General features: G+C 44.2%; 1 protein-coding gene across 2 annotated transcripts in view; it reads left to right on the forward strand.

Moving 5' to 3' along the window:
- The window catches only part of PCSK6 (proprotein convertase subtilisin/kexin type 6), a 182,542-nt gene that overhangs the window by 125,375 nt on the left and 39,085 nt on the right, over positions 1 to 18,082 (forward strand). For both annotated transcript variants that reach the window (XM_041752033.1, XM_041752034.1), the window contains exon 13: positions 3,920 to 4,056. In XM_041752033.1, the coding sequence (XP_041607967.1) occupies positions 3,920 to 4,056 (137 nt within the window). The remainder of the gene's footprint in view (positions 1 to 3,919; positions 4,057 to 18,082) is intronic.

Consider the following 18,082-nt stretch of genomic DNA (forward strand, 5'->3'; position numbering starts at 1 on the left):
GGAAAACTTTCATTTCCAGGCAGTAGTGACAAGGGTTTTGCTGTTGCTTTGTTTAATGGAAAGATTTATGGAATTCTGGCGATGATTTAATTGCTCTTAGAAGTGCACTGAAGATCATTTTTATCCTATCATTCGGGATCTGAGGTGAGCACATGTGTCAGAGGAGGACTGCCTTGCCTCCTAAACCTTCTGCATGGCCCTGAGGTCATGTGTGGTGCTGTTGAACTTGTGTGGACCAGAACTCTGCTCTGTGGGAGACATGGCTTTTACAGGGCACTCAGAGACTTCCATCTGCAGGGTTCTCACGCGTGTACCTGAGAGGGCCCTTGTTTAACTGAAGGCCTGAGAAACAGGCTCTGAATTCTGGGGCTTCACATACAGTTCATGGAAAGCTATGAAGCCATTTCTTCCACAAGGTCAGAGACAAGAAGGAGGGCTTTGATGCATTTGTGTCGCTCGGAGGTAACTGGGGTGAAGGGATTTATGGGAGCTTGGGGGAGGAGGGGAGAGGCACTGGGGCTTCTTTTCAGCACCTTAGCTAAGAGACAGAAGGAAGAGAAAGGTTTCAGAATAAGCCAGCATTTCTGGCTTTTCTTGAAAAATAGAACTGGCAACCGAACTCCACCACCTGCAACTGCCCATCCCCTGGGCGGTGGCCCACTCCCTGCTTGCCCACGCTGGGCTTGCTTGACTCCTTTGGGTCTCCTGCCTGGGGCGGCAGCCAAATTTGGAGGATAGGATTCAGAGATGGTGATTGAGTGAATGCCTCCTTTCAGGACCAGATAGGAGTTGCCCTTTTTCTTAGCCCCCTTCTACCTCACCCCTACTTAGCAGAAGACTGAGAGATTGGCCTGCTGCAAGGACAGTGAGATGCGGGCCTTTGTCTGAAGAAGTAGGGAGCCATGCCCTGTTTACCACACCCCTGCCTGGTGGCTCTGCCACCAGGCGAGCACTGAGTTTGTTGTTGGTGCCCTAGAACCAGCCCTGAGACCAGATCCTGGCTTCAGTGATTTCCAGGGCTTGGCCATTTGGCTTGGTCCCTACCAGGTTAGGCTTCACTCTTGTAACACAAGAGCGTCAGGGGGCATCTTTCCCTCCTGAGGGTAGGCCTGGACCACACTCTGCCTCTGCCCGTAGGAGGCAGCTAAGGCATGAGCAGTCTGGGAGTACCAGCTGGGGAGCCAAAGCATTATGCTCTTTTGCAATCAGAGTTGTTGTTGTTGTTGTTGTTGTTATTATTATTATTATTATTATTATTATTACTGGAACTTCAAGAGATCTCATCTAAAGGCCAGGTTTCTAGCACTTCTTGAAGGATTGGAAGTTTGCTGATAATGGGCCCTCGTTGCCTGTGGGAACTCCAGACTGGGCAGGTCTGCTTCAGGCTCCCTAGGCCAGGTACAGGCTCTACTTTTCTGTGCTCTCCTGAGGTCACCTCCCTGGAACCCTATTTGCTCCAGGCTGGATACCAGGAAACATCAGAGGTAGTGAGCCCTGACTTCAAGGTAGGACCTGGGTATGGGCACCAACTGGTGACTTGGGTTGACCAAGAGGACAGTGAGGCTTAAGAAATTGGGACAGCAGGCTGTAGGCCAGTGGGCCAGCAGTGAACTGCAAGGACCAATGGCGAGATGGGCTTTGGAGCCCAGAGACTCATGCTTCTACCCATGCTCCTTCACTTCCCAGATGGGCACCCAGGAGCTGGCCATCTCTCCTCTGTCTATTCCTCCCCTCTAGAAATGTCATTTTACTCCTGTCACAACCAGGATTGCTACAAGAACTGCCTATGATGATACAGATGAAAATGCCTGGTGCAGGCAGCTGGCTTCCCATCCTGTCCTGCTTCCATCCATCTACCTGACCTGGAAGAACTTTCTAGCACCCCAGCATCCCTCCTGGTTTCCTTGCAATCAGTTTTTCCTCCCCTTCTAACCTCCATCCTGCTCAGGCCTAGTATGAGCCCCTCACAGGAGAGAGAGCGGGTCCTGCCAAGTTCCTTTGGTTCACGATAACCTGTTTGCTAGGAAGTGTTGTTTCCTGGGCCATCAAGCAATTTAAACCTGCCTTGCAGCCACTTGGCACTCTCCTGAGTCTTGGCAATTGGGGTTTTTTTTTTTCCTGCCCCCCAGGCACAGATTTTGTGATTCTATCAAGAGTTTGTATTGGGGATCTATTACCTCCTACCTTACTTCATATCTTGCTCAATTTGGCAGCTTTTTCAGGTTGCCAGATTCTTTTCACTGAGAGTTAAGTTGATATTCATGAAGTATTTCAACCCTTAAGGGACAGTTTTGTCTTTGTTCAGAGCGCGTTGCATTTGGCATGGTATCGTGTGTGAAAATCAGCCTTGACCTTCACACGGCTGTACCGTGTGAAGGGACAGGGTGTACCTCTCCCCCTCACTCTTCTCCATGCCCAGAATGTTCTCTCCATAAGCATGTCTATACATTCATTGGACATTTGGAGAACACCCAGATCAGGACTCCAGTCTTACATCACACAAAACATGTCTCTGAACTTCTGATGGGCAATGAAGAGCCCCTTGGATTAAGACACTGTCCCCATTGGGCACCTGGGTGGCTCAGTGGTTGAGCATCTGCCTTTGGCTCATGTCGTGGCCCAGCGTCCTGGGATCAAGTCCCATATTGGGCTCCCCGCAGGGAGCCTCCTTCTCCCTCTGCCTAGGTCTCTGCCTCTCTCTCTGTGGCTCTCATGAATAAATAAATAAAATCTTTAAAAAAAAAAAAAAGACACTATCCCCAAATAGAGATGTAGTTAGATGGGGAAGGAAGAGAGAAGAACCTGAGATTGTTCCTTCCAAGGACAAAAGACCAAGCAGGGCACGGGAGTATTGGAAGAAAGAGGGCGCCCATGAGCCACTTCCTGTTTCCTGCTCAAGTCAAATAAGAGAAAAAGGATCTGAGTTGAAGTCCTAGTCTGGAAAGATCTTGGGGTATGGAAGGACCAAGGGAGGCTCATCAGAACCCTCGAGGGGAGGCGAGCAGAGGGGAGGGGCCTCCCGCACACACTGAAAAACAACCAGACTGGTCAGTTATGTCATCTCCCCCCAGATGCACCTGCGGAAGCTTGTTAAGCCCTAGAGAGTTACATGGCTTGCCTTCTTTGTATCTTTTGGAGAACAGCACACAAGAGCTAGCTAGCTCCATGAAAATGTGAAGGTTTCATGATTCCACAGGCCAGCATTTTAGAAAGGCCTCCTATGTGATGCCCCTGGGGCTTCCGTGGAAGAGTTGTGTGTGGCCTGGCCTCTGTCTGCTTTTGTGCCCTCAGGCATTGGTATATGGGCTCTATAGGATCACTGCTGGGGTAGGAAGGAACCACACAGCTTCTGAAGGAACGTTTTGGGGGATTAGGTTTGAGGGCCTTCCTTGGCTACCTCTTAAACATTTCCTTATGCTGGAAAGAATAAAGACAGGAGTCAGTATGCAGATACAGTATGCAGATAAGTCCCAGCTCAGCCAGGAATAGGCTTTTGGACCTGCTACTCATCACTACACTTGGGATCTCTCCATCTGTAAAAGTCCGTACATGAGGATGGCAGGAGGGAGACCATCACTCTCTTTTGTTGGGCACCTGTAAGTCCTGCTGGCCTGCTTGCCTCTCAGAATGTTTTGGGGACCCAGTGTGATAATGGAGGTGAAGCTGCTGGCCAGGGGTGTGTCATCATGCAAGGGTTTGAAAGCAGTCACCTGCTTTTACCTGCATTTTGGCCTCAGCTGAGGGCCAAGCCTCTTTCCCTTCCATTCTCAAAGCTGCTGCCTTTGAGGTGCTGTTTGGTGGGATTGTACCATCACTTAAGGAGTAATTCCAAGGTGGGAAAGAGCCCTCTTAGACCTGGCCCCCTACCCACTGCTCCTTTCTGGACCCTTGTGTTCTTACCCCAAGTCTCCAATTGCAGATTGCTGGATCATTCCAATGAAGGGTTTACAAACTGGGAGTTCATGACTGTGCACTGCTGGGGAGAAAAGGCCGAGGGGGAATGGACCTTGGAAATCCAAGACATGCCGTCCCAGGTCCGCAACCCAGAGAAACAAGGTCAGTGGCTCTTGGGAATTTCACACACCACTTTATATCTCAACCCTTTTGTTAACTCCAGACTTTTATTTGACTGTAGTGTCTCTGATAATTCTTTTTTTTTTTTTTTAATTCTTTTCAATGGAGATACAATTCGCCATTGAAATCCTTTTCAAGTATGTAACTAAGTGGCTTTCAGTACATTCACAGTGTTGTGCAACAATCCCCACTTACCCAATTTCAGAACTTTGTCATCATTCCCATTGAGTAGACACTCCCCATTCTCCCAGCTCCCAGCAACCTCTAATCTGTTTTCTGTCTCTATGGATTTGCCTCTTCTGGACATTTCATGCAAATGGAATCATACATCATGTCACCCTTCATGATTGGCTTCTTCCAGTTAGCATGCTGTTTCCAAGGTTCATCCATGTTGTAATAGGTATCCATACTTCATTCCCTTTCACCATTAACATGATTTAATTGTACAGATTTGATTATCTAGAACATTTTGTTCATCCCTCCATGAGTTGATGGACAGTTGGGTTGTTTCTACTTAATGGCTGTTTTGAATCACACTGCTTTGAGCATCCATGTTTTTCTGTGGGTGTATGTTTCCAGTTCTCTTGGTTGTATAGTAATGCTATGTGACTGGTTGAGGAGCCATCAAACTGGTGTCCACAGTGGCTGTACCATTTTACCTTCCTACCAGCACAATATGAAGATTTAATTCCTTCCCGTCATCATCAACACTTGTTTTATTATTTTCATTTTCTTCTCATTATAGCCATCCCAGTGGGTGTGAAGTATATCTCACTGTGGTTTTGATTTGCACTAATTTCCCTAATGACTAATAATGCTGAGCATCTTTTCATGGGCTTATTGGACACTTTTACATCTTCTTTGGAGAAATGTCTATTTGGCCCTTTTGCCCATTTTAAAAACTGGGTTGTTTGTCTTTTATTACTGGGTTGTAAATGTTCTTTAAATATTCGGGATACTGGGGCAGCCCTGGTGGCGCAGCGATTTAGCGCCTGCCTTCAGTCCAGGGCGTGATCCTGGAGACCCGGGATTGAGTCCCACGTTGGGCTCCCTGAATGGAGCCTGCTTCTCCCTCTGCCTGTGTCCTGCTCTCTCTCTCTCTTTCTCTCTCTCTCTCTCTCTGTCTCTCATGAATAAATAAATAAAATCTTTAAAAATAAATATATAGATATAGATATAGATATAGATATAGATATTCATATATATTCTGGATACTTGATCTGGGCCAGATATCTGATTTGTAAATTTTCTCTCCCATTCTATGGGCCGTTCTTTTACTTTATTGATTGTGCCTTTTGGTGCACTAAAGTTTTCCATGTTGATGAAATTCAGTTTATTTTTTCTTTTATAGCTTGCACTTTTAGTGTCATATTTGAGAAACTATCACTTGATCTAAGGTCAAGATTAAAATCTGTATTCTTCTGAGAGTTTTGTAGTTTTAACTCTTACATTTAACTCTTACTTTGATCTATTTTGAATTAATTTTCTGTATAGTGTAAGTAAAAGTACAGATTCATTCTTCTGCATATGGCTATTCAGTTGTCCCAGCACCATTTATTAAAAAAAGAAAACAACAACAACAACAAAAAAAACAAAAACAAAAAACACCCTGTTGTGTCCTCCATTGGATGACTTTGGCACCCTTGTTGAAAATTTATTGGCCATAGATGTATGAATTTATTTCTGGACTCTTTGGTCTATTCCACTGGTCTGTTCACCACTGCCTATGCCTATGCCAGTACCACACTGTTTTGATGACCATAGCTTTTGTAGTAGTTGCAAAATTGGGAACTATGAATTCTCCAGCTTTGTTCTTCTGTTTCAAGATTGTTTGGGCTCTTCTGGGTCCCTTGCAATTCCATATGAATAATAGGATCATCTTGTCAATTTTATGTATGTATGTATGTATGTATGTATTTATTTATTTATTCATTCATTCATGAGAAACAGAGAGAGAGGCAGAGATACAGGCAGAGGGAGAAGCAGGCTCCATGCAGGAAGCCCGAAGCAGGACTGGATCCTGGGACCCCAGGATCACACCCTGGGCTGAAGGTGGCACTGAACCACTGAGCCACCAGGGATCCCCCATCTTGTCCAGTTCTGGGGGAAAAAAAGGTAGTTGGAATTTTGGTAGAGATGTCACTGAATCTATTTCAATTTGGGGAATATTGTCATCTTAACAATATTGAGTTTATAATCCACGGATAAGAATGCCTTTCTGTTTATTTCCATCCTCTTTCATTTCTTTCAACATTGTTTTATGGTTTTCATTCTACATGTCTCTTACTTCCTTGGTGAATTTGTTTCTGAGTATTTTGCTCTTTCTGACACTATTGTAAATGGAATGGTTTCCTTAATTTTGCTTTTAGATTATTTTTTACTCTGGGAAGGTAGCCTTTCATGACTCTCCTTTTGGTTCATAACCATCTCTTGAACCGACTGTTATTGAATTCCTACTTTGGGCTAGGCACCGACGGAAGTGGTGGAGCTACACCCGGAGAGAGAACGAGAATAATCCTTATGTCTTCTGCTGTAGTCACTGACAGCGATCTCTGACATGTTCGTATCTCTCAGTTAGATTTGGACTCATAGTAAAGGACAGGGATGACTCTCCAGTCTTGCTTCTCTTTGGAGACATTTCCCTGAGGTTTGCTTTCACTATTCTGTTGTTCCCAGGGGCTTGCTTCTTGATCACTCTAGAATCTTACTCTGCCCTGGTCCTTTTCTGAATTTTCATGAAGCACAGTTTTGGGAGGTATTTGTTTGTTTGTATTGAACCGAAGAGAAGAGCATTGACTTGCCTTATGTAGAAAACTGACTTTAAATGATCAAGTCATCTATAAGGTTCCCCTGGTCCCCCCTTTAAAAAAATAACTTTCAGCCTTGAGGATAATAAATAACTATTTTGAAAAGACATTACTATAACAAAGCCTAAAAATACAAAAATGCTGAGGTGCCTGGGTGGCTCAGTCAGTTAAGTGTCTGCCTTCAGCTCAGGTCATGTTCCCGGGGTCCTGGGATTTAGCCCCATGTCGGGCTCCCTGCTCAGCAGGGCATCTTCTTTTCCCTCCCCTGCTCCCACTCATTTTCTCTCTCTCTCTTTCTCTCAAATAAATAAAAATACAAAAATGCAAAATTTTAAGTCACTTGAAATTCATATATTTTAAGAGCAGAAACTCCTGTATTCTTTTTTAAAGCCCCAAAGTGCACTGGCCTGCTGGTAACAGATAAGGATCAACATCTCATGCCACCTCCATCCTCAAGCCTTCCTTGCCCCATGGGCACAAGGCAGAGTCCCAGCACCCACTGGCACCTCTGCTTGCCCAGGAGGCCAGTACTGTGGACGCAGCTGTGGAGCTGTGTGTTCACGCAGCACAACTTGTCTGTCTGATGTATATACGTGGACATCAGGGCAGAGGTCTGGAAATGCAAGTGTTTAAGTGTTGTCAGAAAGTAGCTCTGGTAATGAAAGCCACAGTGTGGATAAGCTCTCCCGGGGGGCAAACGGGGATACCCAGGGGTCTTCCAGGGGTGGGCACTGGGAGGAGATCTGTTTATGTCATGATGATTCTCACAAGTACAGGTACTGCGCTTGAGGGTTGCTGTGGTACCCAGCACAGAACTACATGCCACACACCTCCCCAAGCCTTCCCACCGCCTCCTGCCCACATGGCACTCACCAGCTCTGACTTCATTTTCCATGCTAATCTCTGTCTGGCCCTTGTCTTCTGGCTCCTGCCATGTTCCCAGTACCTCCTGCTGTGGGGCTCATCACAGATCACAGTGGTCATTTGGTGAATGAGTGAGGACAATTGGAACGTTTTGTGATCATCACAATACCAGACGTTCTGTGTACAAGGGATGCATTGCTAAGCAATGCAGGGGATACCTACGAGGGTGGCCCTGCATTAAGTCCCAAAACAGGCCAGTGTCCATCTTTGGGCATGATTAGAACATAGGTCTTTTGGCTGGGTGAGACAGGACCAGAATAGGCTCTTTTAGCTCTGCCCTTCTGTGGCTTATTGGAATAGAGGGGATCAGGACACACTGTCACAGACTGCACTTTTCTGCAGCTGTTCCTGCAACGTTGCATTCACACCCACTTTGCACTGGCGGGGAGCTGCTCCTAAGCTGCCCTTTGCAGGAACAAGTGCAAGCAAATGGTCCTGCCACTGAGACCATACTGCAAGCCCTGTTTTCTGTGCACAAGGAGGATGGATGCCTCTCTCTGGGCTACATGCTCGGCACATCCAGGCATTAGCACCTCCTCCCTCTGCAAATGGGGGCCTTGGTCTTGCTTCCAACAGTATCTCTCCAGAGTGAGGGGAGGGAGGGAGGGTAAAAAAAAAGCAAGAATGATCTTTTAGCCTTTCTGCCTTTCAAAGCAGGGCTGTCCTTAACACTGACATGTTCATATGGGGACCTCAGCTACAGAAAGTGACACCAGTTGACCAAAGTTTCTCACCAACTCCAGCATTCCAGGGCCCAGGAGAAATGCGGACTAGGGAGCTGTCACTGTTGGTACCCCGGGCAAGATTGATCCCAAAGCACATGTCTTTCCCTCCCCGCTTATCGGGTCTGGGTGGCTCCTTGGTACCAGGTCACTGCCAGCCTCATGGCAAGAATAATGCAGCAAACACAAAGACAGCCTGGTTAGAAAGAGCAGCACCTATCTCATTTCTCTACAGTGCCTCTGACATCCGTTTTGGGAGTGAGGTGCTGGTTCCTGCATTGTTCACTTCAATATCCTTCACATATCTGCAACTGACTTAATAACTTAAAAAAAAACCCAAGAAAACAAAACCCTAACAAATCAACTCAGCTCCAATGGCATGCTATGGAATAGTACTTGAAAATCTCAGTTAAGACCAGGGTTTATTAAGTAACCAAGTCTCCTGAATATGCTAGCTCAGACAATACTCACCTCCTGTCAGATTGAACCTGATTGATGTAATTTGTTTTAAAACTAGTTTTTGAAAACCAAGTAGCAGATGAGTCACGCATGTTCCTCTTCAGTTCCTGGGCCAAGGGAAGGGTGTGTCTGCTCCCAGGATCACTCTCCTTCTCTGGGAGAAAGCAAGGAATGGAAAGGAGTGCACATCCTGATTCATAGCTGCATTGTGTTTACCAGAGGCTTCTCGTTCATTCTTGCATTCAGCACACCTCTATTCCACTCACCTGAGTTCGGATCCGGGTGCCCTGGGACCTCACCTTTCACCAGGGAAGCAGCTGCAGGCCCAGGGGTTGGGAACACAGGCTCCACAGGGAGCCTGGCATGCAGGACTGGTGTGCGAGTCCAGTGCCCCACAGACCACCTCTGGGCCAGGGAGCTGGTGACATTGTGACCAGAGCAAAGGTCCCACCTTGCAGAACATCTTCTGGGGATACATTTTAGAAGGTTTCCACCTAGGGCACCTGGGCAGCAGCGTAGTCATTAAGCATCTGCCTTCAGCCTAGGTCATGATCCCAGCATCCTAGGATTGAGCCTCACTTTGGGCTCTCTGCTCAGGGCCTGTCTCTCCCTCTGCCTGCTGCTCCCTCTGCTTATTCTCTCTCTCTCTCTCTCTGTCAAGTAAATAAGTAAAACAAAATAAGTAAAAATAAAATGTTTAAAATAAATAAATAGAAGGTTTCCACCTAGAATGCTCAAAATTTTAAGTTTGGGTCTTTCTGAATGCAGGAAGTGTCAGTTGTCTGGAACCCCTATGTGCCTCATTCCCCTGTATCTGGTTTGAAATAGGCCTGGGATCCATCAGATCCTCCTGCCTCCACTTTTCCCAAATCTCTGATGTCTTAGTCCATTCCAGCTGCTATACCAAAGTACTGCTGATGAGGTAGCATATCAACAGCATAAGTTCATTTCTCAGAGTTCTGGAGGCAGGTGAGTTCGAGATCAGGCTGTCAGAGTGGGTGGGTTCCCAGGAGGGCTCTCTTATGCGTTACAGGTGGCTACCTTGTCCTTGTCTCTTCCCATGGCAGAAGGTTGGCAAGTGAGCTTTCTGAACCATTTTTAGTAGGACACTAACCCCATTCACGAGGGCTCTACCCTCCTGACCTAATCACCTTCCTAAGGCCCACTACCTAATACCATCACACTGGGGGCAGGTTTCAACATATGAATTTGGGGGCAGGAGGTGGTGCCTGGGCCACTCAGTTGGTTAAGCATCTGCCTTCGACTCAGGTCATGGTCTTGGGGCCCTGGGATCCAGCCCCAGCATCCGGCTCCCTGCTCAGGGGGGAGTTTGCTTCTTCCTCTCTCTCTGCTCCTCCCCCCACTCACACACACACACTCTCAAATAAATTTTTTAAAAAATCTTTTTTTTTTTTTAAGATTTTATTTATTCATGAGACACTCAGAGAGAGAAAGGCAGAGACACAGGCAGAAGGAGAAGCAGGCTCCATGCAGGGAGCCTGATGTGGGACTCAATCCCGGCTCTCCAGGATCATGCCCTGGGCTGAAGGTGGCGCTAAACCACTGAGCCACCCAGGCTGCCCAAAAAATAAATAAACTCTTAAAAAAAAATATGACCTTGAGATATAAGCATTCAGTCTAGAATGATACCTCGCCTTTATGCTGTGCCTTTTCTCCCATAAGATGAGGATGAGCACACTTGGCTAAGGATTTGGGTAGAAGGTGCTGACCCAGGCCAAGAAACTTAGGATCACTCCCCCACCACCCCCCTTCCCCATCCTACCCTCACCTCAGAGCCCACATTGGTGGTCACCTGCCCGGCACAAGGCAAAGTGCATGCACCTGCACCACTCCAACCAGCCTTCCTGCCCAGGTAGCATCCTGCCTAGCCCCCTGGGGCTCCGGCAAGCACCCTGATGCATGTGGCAAAATGAGTCCTCCCCTGTTTGGCTGGAAGCGAGTTTGGCCTTGGGCAGCATCCAGGATATCTTTGCTCCATTTTTCTCCCATTCACTCAGCATGCACTTACTTAGACTGCATGTGGGCCACATACCTGATCTGCTGGGCAGGTGCAAGTGGAAGCATGCTTCTTCATTCTTCATCTCTGCACCCCATTCTGCGCCTGAGGGTTCAGTTTGGTGCCCGGCACAGAGAGCTCCGTCAGGGCTATGGTGTGTCTTCTGTAGCCAGATCACACTTCTTTCATGACCATGAGCCTGCCTGAAGCTCTTGGGCACCTCCCACCATCTTCCCCTCTGAGGGGAGCTGTGAGACATCAACTTTAAACAGAAAATATCCTCAAGCAGGCTTCCCAATCTTCTGTCATCGACACCATGTATATTATTCTTGGACTCCAATGGGTTCCAGTTTCACATACTTGGTATTCACATAGTAATAAATAGACTGTCTGAGACAATTGATGGCACTTTTAAAACTTCTATGTCATTTCTCTTGAATGCAGAGAATTCACTTTTTCTTCTTGATTGAAATTTCTCTTTTTTTTTTTTCCTCTAGTTTTGCCTCTGATTCCAAAAGAGCAGCAGCCCACATGGGGCAGGTTTTTCTTGATCTCACCAGCATTTCCAAATTGCCACTGATCTAGGGGAGCAGTAACATTTATCAAAGAGAGGAATGGGCTGATAGTCAGTGTTTAAGTATTCTCCATCAGGTACTGATGTCATCTGATCTCATTGATAAAAGTCAGTATAGAAGTAGGGCATCTTAAACAGTCCTAGATGATGATAAGGAATTAAGGTTTATGGAAAAGGAGTTCTTATTGATAGTGATACATACAACAGTAGTTATGAGTGAAGTATTAATGAGATCTAGGACTTAACTTTAAAAAACTTAAGGAGAGAGGCTCCTGGCTGGATTAGTCAGTAGAGCATGCAACTTGATCTTGGAGTCAAAGCCCCATGTTGAGGGTAGAGCTTACCTAAAAATTAAAAATAAAATAAAAAAATAAAAAAAAAAATAAATAAATACTTCGGGGGACATGAGGTGGAGGAGCAAGGAAGGAGTAGACAGGGGAAAATAGGCAGAACATTGATGATTATTGGTACTATGTGATGGGAACATGGGAACCCATTGTATTGTTTTCTTTATTTTGTCTTCACTTGAAAATTTCCATCATGAAATTGAAAAAAAAAATTCACATGGGGGACATTTCTTCCCAAGAGGTCAAAATGAAAGGCTGTCCTAGAGATTTAGATTGCATGGTTAAATAAATTAACAACAATGAAGTTGCCTGGGAGCAAATATAATTCCCCATATACGTGTGAAGAACAGAAAGGTTCAGTATGCCATGGAAGAGCTAGTCTCTTTGAACTAGGTTATTTGGACTTTCTTTATCCTTAAATCTGTATAGGAATAAGGCAAGGCACCAAACTGTGTGTGTGTGTGTGTACATGGATTAGAGTGGGATCATGTGTGTATATATGTGTGCATGGGAGTATGTATGTATCTGTATATATATGTGCACGGGGGTATTACGTTTGCATGAATGTATGTACTATGTGGGTATGTATATATGCATGAGTGTATATATGTACTGTGTCTGTGGGGTGTGGGTATAGGTAGGTACGTATATATGTATGAGTGTGTGTGTGTGTGTGTGTGTGTGTGTTTTCTTGTTTTTAAAGAACCCAGCTTACCAGAGGTTGAGCTCTGGAGCCACCCTGCTCATCAGATCCACATTTTGCCACTTGCCAGCAGTGGCCCCTGGACAGGCCATTACCATTCTCTGAGTCTCGGTCCCTCTTCTGCATCGGGCTGTTGGAGGGATTTGATTTACAAGTCCGTGCCAAGTGCTTGGTGTTATATTATTAACATGACTCCTCGTGGCAATCTTATTGTTGAGTGTTTTAATCCTCATTTTGTGGGAGAGGAAGCTAATTCCAAGCTCCACCTAGGATCCTGACCAAGCTCACGCACCCTAAGGGCAGAGCCTGGACTCAGTGTGCCTCTTCTGACCACAGGCAGCCTTTAGTTGATGTTTCTCTTTTTAGCTCTGTGGTTTTCCTATATCTGGCGTTAGGATATTTTTGGTTGTTTTTTTTAATTTTATTTTAAGTGTCATAATTATAAAGATCAATCAAATATTGAAGTCTAACAGGTTTCTTATACTAGGAACATCTGCTCTGTATTATGGTCATGACTTTTAGAAAGTGTTTCTCTTGAGAGGTTGCTTCAACTGGACGGAGAGTTGAGAGAGCCCAAATCTTTATTTTTTTTGACCTACCAGAGGACTTGAAATACAACAGGCACTTAGAAGAGATGGTTATTGATGTTTAAAGGGTTTTCCTCTGTATTGTATTTCAGGCTTTAATATCACTGAGGTGGCCATTGTTCATAAGTCTACCATTTGAAGACAACCTCAATCAATATTACCATGAAACTAAGGGGGTAGGAAGAACCTAACTAAATGATTCTAAAGCTTATCTGTAAGAGTAAACACAGAGAATAGTGAGAGAACTTCCAAAAACTTAAATGCAGGTATTCAAACATACCGTTGACCCTTGAACAACACAGGGGTTAGGGATACCATCCCCCAAAACTTAACTACTAATAGCCTACTGTTGACCATAAGCCCTACGGACAATATAAACAATTAACACATACTAGTGTATGTTTTATATACTATATTCTTACAGTAAAGTATGCTCAAGAAAAGAAAATGTCATTAAGAGTATCATAAGGAAGAGAAAATACTTTTACAGTACTTTACTGTTTGTATCGAAAAAAATCTATGTGTAAGTGATCTGTGCAGTTCAAACCTGTGTTATTCAAAGCTCAACTGTATTTTTAAACTAAAATAATTAAAACAGTATGACCCTGGTGCTGGTATAGAGAGGTAAGTCAGGGGGAACAGAAGAGAGAGTCCACAAGTAGAGATACACTAAGTGTAGCATTTCAAATTGGTGGTGAAAGAATGAGGTATTGAATAAAAGCTCTCAACAACTGGCTAACCATTTGGAGAGAGCATTATTTTGGTAGATTAATACGCATAAAATTAGAAACTTCTACTTGGCAAAAAAAAAATGCCATAAAATTAAAATTAGAAAAATATTTATAAAATATTTTGGATGAACTCAGAGTAATCCACAAGTGGTCTTTTTCACTTCACTCAAGTCTGATGCTTTAAAAAAAGGCTGATGCTGTTTTTTTTTTTTTTTTTGCTTTTTTTTGTTTTTTTTTTTTTTTTTTTTTTTTTTTTTGCTTTTTCTATAAAGGGCCAGATAATAAATGTATTAGACTTTTCTGGTCTCTGTGACAGCTCCTCAGCACTGCCATTACAATATGAAAACAGCCATAGAAAATATGTAAATGTATGCATATGTGTGTTTTAACATAACTATACAAAATCAGGTGGTGGGCCCTAGTTTGTTGCTCTGTGCTCTAGCCTATTTACAAATTGCAGTTGAATGGAGTACTCCGTTACCTTGTAATTAAGAGGCCTGTTTATTTGGGTGTTATTTGAGGCCTCTCATCCTGTCCCCATTTACCCCCCCATGGACCCCCCACTGTCCTAGTAAATACTTAACAACTAGCACTCCAGGGGGCAAGTGTGTATGTAGAAATGTATATAAAATTATTTATGTGTGTGTGCAATATTATAAATTTTACTGATACAAAGTATGTGTAACACAGTTTGCAAATAATAAGAAAATACACTGTTCACATTGTAAATTACATATAGTCCATTGATTCTAAGAGAACGCGTTCATTGATTTTTGCCAGACTCTAATATCTATAGTCGATCTGTGGTTGCAGTTGATGAACAACTGTCCTTTGGCATAAATACAAGTTGGAACTTATTTGTCAGTGATATGGGCAACCTCATTGCTGAATTGGATGATGGTTTTCAAACACTGGAAGAATGTATTTCCTCAGTTTTTTAATGCTGTTGCTGATATAATGGCTACAGATATAATTCACTTTTAAGTTTAACCTACATTATGAATATTTCCTCCTCCATCACTTTCTTAAGTCAAAAAAATCAACAGCAAATCGAGCCCTTTTTTGCAGTGTTTATCAATTTCCCTGTGTAAATGCTCCCACCACAGCTGATTTCAAACCACTAATGAGATGTCACTGAAAGTAGAGTTGAGAAGAGTACACAGTAGCCACTGATAGTATTTCTACTGTATAGATAGGATATAAATAACCCCCAAAGCATGGATTATGTCAAAATCCAGTAAAATGATTAGAAAGTGATGATTTTTGAGTATTTGTTACCTTTGTTTTCAATATAATTTATGTTTATATTATTTAATTTTTAATAATGGCTATGTTTATCAATCAGATCACAAATTCCTGAAAATGTTAACAATCAGTAAATCGATGCAAAGTGGCCCTAGCACACCACTGCTTATTGGGAATCATATAGGTAAAGGACTATTTTTTGAGATGGGTATCCTTTAAAAGGAATGCATTCAATGTATGGCCAAGACTCAGATCTTGTAATGTGCTCTGTTCCCCAACCTCCACCTCCTCATTATCCTAACAGAGCCAGCCCATCTCTGAGTAGAGCCTTGGTCCCTCCCTCAGAACTAGACATCACAACCAGGGGCTCTTATTTTATTGGTTTATTTCTTCTCAAGGCCCATTCAGAAGAGTAAAGGTCTAATTGCCATTGGTTTAACTGCTTACTTAACAAGTCAAATTATTTTTCTGCCTAAATATTCCTAATCAATAAACAGTTATCATTTGAATTTTCAATGTGCTAAACAGTCCTCCTTGCAAGACAGGAAGTTAAAAAACAATATTTGGTATAAAAAAAAAATTCCAATACACAGGCAGATACCTTCTTTATCTCTAGCATCTTGACTACTATAGCTAGATGATGGCATACAAAGCTTTATACTATCATAGCCTTTATATATAAAGAGTGCTTACAAATCACCAAGAAATACACAAAGCACCCCAGGAGAAAAATCAGCAAAGGAGCCCAAAAAGACAGTTCATAAAGAAAAAAATATAAACAATCAGTGAACAAAAGATTGTCTTTGTCATAATTGAAGAAAACATAAATAAAAACACAGAAGAGTAAATATAGTGATAGCAAGCCAACAAGTAGAAGTTCTAGGGATTGCAGAACAAATACCAGAGCATCCGTGGTATTCTGTACTGGGATCACAGTGTGATTTGGTGAAAAGAAAATGAATGTGGAAGTAGGAAGGCCTGGAACCCAGTACTGGCTCTACCAGCTACTGTCTAGGGGACCTTGGGAGTAATAATTCTCTCCTAGGCATGTTGTGAGCGCCTGATGGGAGCAAACTTTTCTAGCACAACCTGGCATATGGTGGGTTGTTCTGGAAACTCAGGTCCCTGAGGCTGCCCTTACTTGCTACAAGCATAGGCTCTAACCACAGCCTTTAGGAAATGGTCTTTTTGCCCTCTGGGTAAGTTCCAGCCCAGAGGTAACTGGCAGAGACCTGTCTCAGTGCTTTTGAGGGAGATTAAACTGGCTCTGCTTTTCTGGAGAACCAAGGAATTTGGAAACAACAGAATCCAGGCTTGCTGTGCTGAGGGCACCCTGGATCACCATTTAGTCAACAGACCCAATGAGAAACTCTTTCAAGTCTTGAACTCAGCAGGTACATTTCTCTTCTTTCTTCTTCTTAAGCAATGCTTTTTTTCCCAACAAAAGAAACCAAAACTTGCTAACCAACAGCTTGGTTTCGAAACTGCTGTGAGGAGATACTACCCCACAAACTGACTGGCTTTTCAGTGGCCTTTGTGTGTGTGCGTGGTGCGTCCCCAGGGCCCGAGTCATTTAAGAGTTCTCACACATCTTGGCTTTCTTTGGAGCTCAGCCCAGTACACCCAAGTCCACCTGCTCACGTCTGTGGAATCCCATCTCTGCCTCTCTCCTTAGCACAAACGTGAAAGTTGAAGCCGGGGCGAGATCAAAGAAGTCCAGGAAGAATTTAAGTGCATTTGCCAAAACCTGCAGAATAAGCTATGAAGATCAGACCCCATCCACAGTCCAGTTGACTTGACTGTGACCAGGTGGGCAGTGTGAGGAAGGCCAGGCTGCCACATAATTTGGACTCGGGGCACAGGATTCGGGTGTTGGGACCTGTTTTGGAGTGAGCCCAGAACAGAGGGTCTGGCAGGTGTGTGGTCTGAGTTCCAACAGGGCCACTTGCTGGCTTGGTCATGGAACCTCTCTCGGTCTCCATTACTGCATATGTGTGATAGGAATAAGAATACTTATTAATATTATAGTAGTATTATTTCATGGGCCTGGTTGAGATTCAAATGTAGGAAAATTTTATATAAAACAAATACCTCATGAGGATTTTTAAAAAGTTTTGATCAGTGTTTGACCATAGTGCCTGAAATATTAAGATCACCAACACATATTTCTCGGTGGTAAGTGTGTGTCATGTGCACCCAATTCTACAAGTCTGCCTTTTACCATTATACAGTGTCTTACAAAGGTGCTATGCTCACTTGAATGGAAGACCAGAGAAAGCCTAGGGGAAAAGATTCTTTTCAAATATTGCTCATGATAGTTTGTGCCTTCTACCTCCAAGCACATGTAATGATTGAATTTTACTCCATAAATGGCACGCTGGACCTCTTACGTGTCTCTCTAGATTGACTCCATCAGCCCCTCTGCCCAGTGGAGAGGTCTGGCCCCCAGTTTATCTCCTCATTGCGTGAACACCTGTGTCCTAGCCCAGGTGAAGGCTAGGCTAGTGCACAGGTATTTGCACACAGGTAGAAACTGCAATGGTCCTAGGGAGTCAGGTCCTTCCCACCCAGCAAGACTTGGGGAAGCTGTGACTTTTCTTTCCACTTCTAGAGGAGGTGTGGCATCTGGGCTCCACAGTATCTGGCTGCCTGGAGGGGACAGGTGATAGACCAGGAAATGCGCAATGAGAGACAGGAGATCAGCTCTTCCCCTGTCCAAGTGCCCTGCTGTTTTGTTGTGAAGCTGGAGCCAGCTTGGTGTCCCCACCCCCCTTCCCTGCCAACGACCTTTCAGCCCTCACTCTTGTTGCCCTGGGATTATGCCTCCCCATAAAGCCTCAGCCCCATAGGCTTGGCCTCCCATTTTCTAGGGAACATAGGCTAAAGCACATA

Source organism: Vulpes lagopus, chromosome 4, assembly GCF_018345385.1.
Source record: "Vulpes lagopus strain Blue_001 chromosome 4, ASM1834538v1, whole genome shotgun sequence".
Classification (NCBI taxonomy): domain Eukaryota; kingdom Metazoa; phylum Chordata; class Mammalia; order Carnivora; family Canidae; genus Vulpes; species Vulpes lagopus.